Genomic DNA, 3,222 nt, shown 5'->3' with positions numbered 1-3,222 from the left:
TAGAAACTTGCTTTTTAAGAATTCAACTTTTCGTGAGATAAAGATCTTATTCTCACTAGGAATGTAGAAGTAATATCCTAAACAATCTTTAGGATATCCTACAAAGATGCATTTGGTAGATCTTGGCTCAAGTTTGCTTGAAGTCTCTTGTCTGACATAAGCTTCACAACCCCAAACTTTCATATAAGATAAGGATGGAGCCTTTCCATACCACATCTCATAAGGTGTTTTCTCTACCTTTTTAGTTGGTTCCATATTCAAGATACGGGCTGCGGTGAGTAAAGCATAACTCCAAAATGATAAAGGAAGATTACTTCGACCCATCATAGATCGAACCATATCAAGTAAGGTCTGATTTCTCCTCTCAGAAACACCATTAAGCTGTGGTGTTCTAGGTGGAGTGAGTTGTGAGATAACCCCACGACTCCTTAGATGGTCTTGGAACTCTTGGCTCAAGTACTTGCCTCCTCTATTCGAACGAAGGATTTTGATTGTTTTGTCGAGTTGATTTTCAACCTCACTTTGAAACAATTTAAACTTTTCAAATGCTTCATGTTTATGTTTCATCAAATACACATAACCAAAACAACTGAAGTCGTCAGTGAAGGTGATATAATATCTTTCACCATATCTAGACATTGTTTTGAAAGGTCCACATACATCAGTGTGTATGATGCCTAGTAAAACACTTTCCCTTTTACTTATTCCAAAGAAAGGGGATTTTGTCATCTTGCCACATAAACAAGATTCACATATATCAAATTACTCAATGTCATTTGTCCCCAAAAGTCCACTCTTTTGGAGTTGAGATATGTGCTTCTTGTTTATGTGTCCAAGGCGACAATGCCATAGATATGTCTAGTTCAAATCTTGTTTGAGCCTTTTGGTGTTAACATGATAAAGAGACTTATTGTTTGAGGTGTCATCTTGGTTTAATTCATAAATTCCATTTATTGGTCTAGCCTCAAAATAGAATATTCCATCCAAGAAGGAATAAATATTATCATCAACAAATTGAAAATTAAAACCAGATTTTATTAAATGGGAAACTAATACAATATTTCTAGTAATAGAGGTAATCAAACACACATTGTTTAATGTTAAGTACAGACCGGATGGTATATGTAAATCAAAATGTCCTATTGCTTGGACTGCAACCCGTGCTCCATTGCCCACATACAATATCATCTCATCTGTTTTCAGTTCCTTACTCTTTCTGAATCCCTGCAAGTAATTAAAAACATGAGTTCCACAACCAGTATTAAATACCCAAGTGTTAGATGAAAAAGTAAATAGTCTCATTCAATCATGAAAATAGATATACCTGAAGGGCCTTCCCCAGTCTTCTTGCTCTTCAACTCAGCAAGGTACTTAGGACAATTCCTTTTCCAATGCCCCACGAAACAACACTCAAAGCATGTGTCATCTTTGGTAACCTTTTCCTTCTTCTTTAGTGGTGTGTTTTAGGGAGCTTTCTTCCCTTTGCCCTTGCCAGCTTGTGGCTTCCCCTTGAAGTTCTTGCCTTTGTACTTCTTGGACTTTTCCTTCCCTAATCATGAGCACTTGGGGGAGGGGGGTTCCTTGGGATATTATTCTCTGCATTTTTTAGCATCCCGTGTAACTCAGAGATAGGTTTCTCCCACCCATTCATGTTGTAGTTCATGATGAAGGTATCATAAGACTTTGGCAATGAGTTTAGAAATAAATCTGTGGCCAAATCTTGTGGATATGGAGAGCCCAATCTCTCCAGTTAATACATATAGCTTTTCATCTTGAGAACATGTGTGCTCACATTTCCACTCTCCTTCATTTTCATGCCATGGAGGGCTCTCACAGTTTTGAACATTTCGGTTCTATCTTGTTGACCAAACATCTGCTTTAGATGTTCAATCATGTCAAAGGCAATAAAGAGTTCCAGATCCCGCTGAAGATCGGGAACCATATCGGCAAGTATGAGGCATGAAACATCAAGTGAATCATCCACATGCTTAAGCCATGCATCATGTGCAACCTTTGGAACAGAGGGTGGGTCATCAGGGGTTTGATTTTCAAGGACATAGTCTTTCTTTTCTTGTTTCAAAACGATTCTTAAATTTCTGTGCCAATCCAAAAAGTTGGAGTGGTTCAGTTTTTCTTTGTCGAGAACTGATCGAATGTTCATTGGGTGGTGGTGTGTTACAGTAGTTGGTGGAGCCATCTACAGAAGTTTAACAAAGTTTTCATTTAGTATTTTCTTCTTTAAAAATAATACCCTTCTGTTTTCAAAAACATTATTTATTTAAAGTCTAGGATCCAAGTTACAAATCAAATAAATGGTTAGGTATCCTTTATCCCATTCACTCAATTTTAACAAGGTAAATAACTTGTATTAATTACACCATTTGTAATTCCTAGATGTATGAGACCCTTAACAATCCTTTTGTTAATTTGACATGTTTAGTCACATCTATGCCTTGGAACACTCTTGCTTAGGTGACCTTTATCACAAGAGGTTTCCAATCAAGTCATCCAATTAGAGAAACTTATATAATTGGCCTATAACTTGGTTATAGAAATCGCAAAAATAATTGGCCACCAAAAGATAATACTAATGGTTAGGTATCCTTTATCCCACTAGCATTATACAAGTGATGTGCAAATGTTTCTAAAGTTGGATGGCATAGACTTGCATTTTGAAAAAGGGATGTGTATGTTTTTGTTGGGGTATTTATTGTGTTGTGTCAAACTTAATATGTATGTATTTAGCCTTTATTGTTATCGGATTGGGCCTGTCCATCCACATTTATGCAGATAGGGTTAGACTATAAATATTGCATGCATATTTTGTATTAGTGTTAATCGATTGTATTGCCCTACATTTCCTTTACAGAGAAGTTCACACAGAACTCTTCTAAGGATTTGATAATATAATCATTTGACACCTTTTTGATCAATAGTTCTTCTGTTTGATTCACTTTTCTGTTAAAGAATCTATCGATCTTAAGTTTTATTGTTTCAACAATTGGTATCAGAGCAGGAGATTGTGTAATACATATCATATCTTCTATCGAGTTCAACTAGGGTTTTGAGTTTTTGTCGGATTTGTTCTAGCTGTCTTAATCGTTTTCATCGGTTGTAGACGTTAGATATGGGTCATTGTTTTATCCTAAACTCGATTAGTATCTTACACATATGATTCTTTACAGTTTCGATTATATTGTCAAAGATGAATCAAGAATATAC

The 3,222-nt window shown here is 35.9% G+C and overlaps 1 protein-coding gene across 1 annotated transcript; it reads right to left on the bottom strand.

Moving 5' to 3' along the window:
• Window positions 1-1,750: 1,750 nt before the first annotated feature.
• On the bottom strand, window positions 1,751-2,197 carry LOC145104651 (uncharacterized). Its single transcript, XM_079041862.1, has one exon. It carries the CDS (start codon window positions 2,195-2,197, stop codon window positions 1,751-1,753), a length of 447 nt encoding a protein of 148 aa, XP_078897988.1.
• Window positions 2,198-3,222: the final 1,025 nt, after the last annotated feature.

Source organism: Lactuca virosa, chromosome 4 (genome assembly GCF_052849685.1).
Source record: "Lactuca virosa cultivar CGN04683 chromosome 4, Lactuca_virosa_CGN04683_v6, whole genome shotgun sequence".
NCBI lineage: Eukaryota > Viridiplantae > Streptophyta > Magnoliopsida > Asterales > Asteraceae > Lactuca > Lactuca virosa.
The sequence above is the reverse complement of the archived record's forward strand: the minus strand, read 5'-3'. Positions and strand labels throughout refer to the sequence as shown.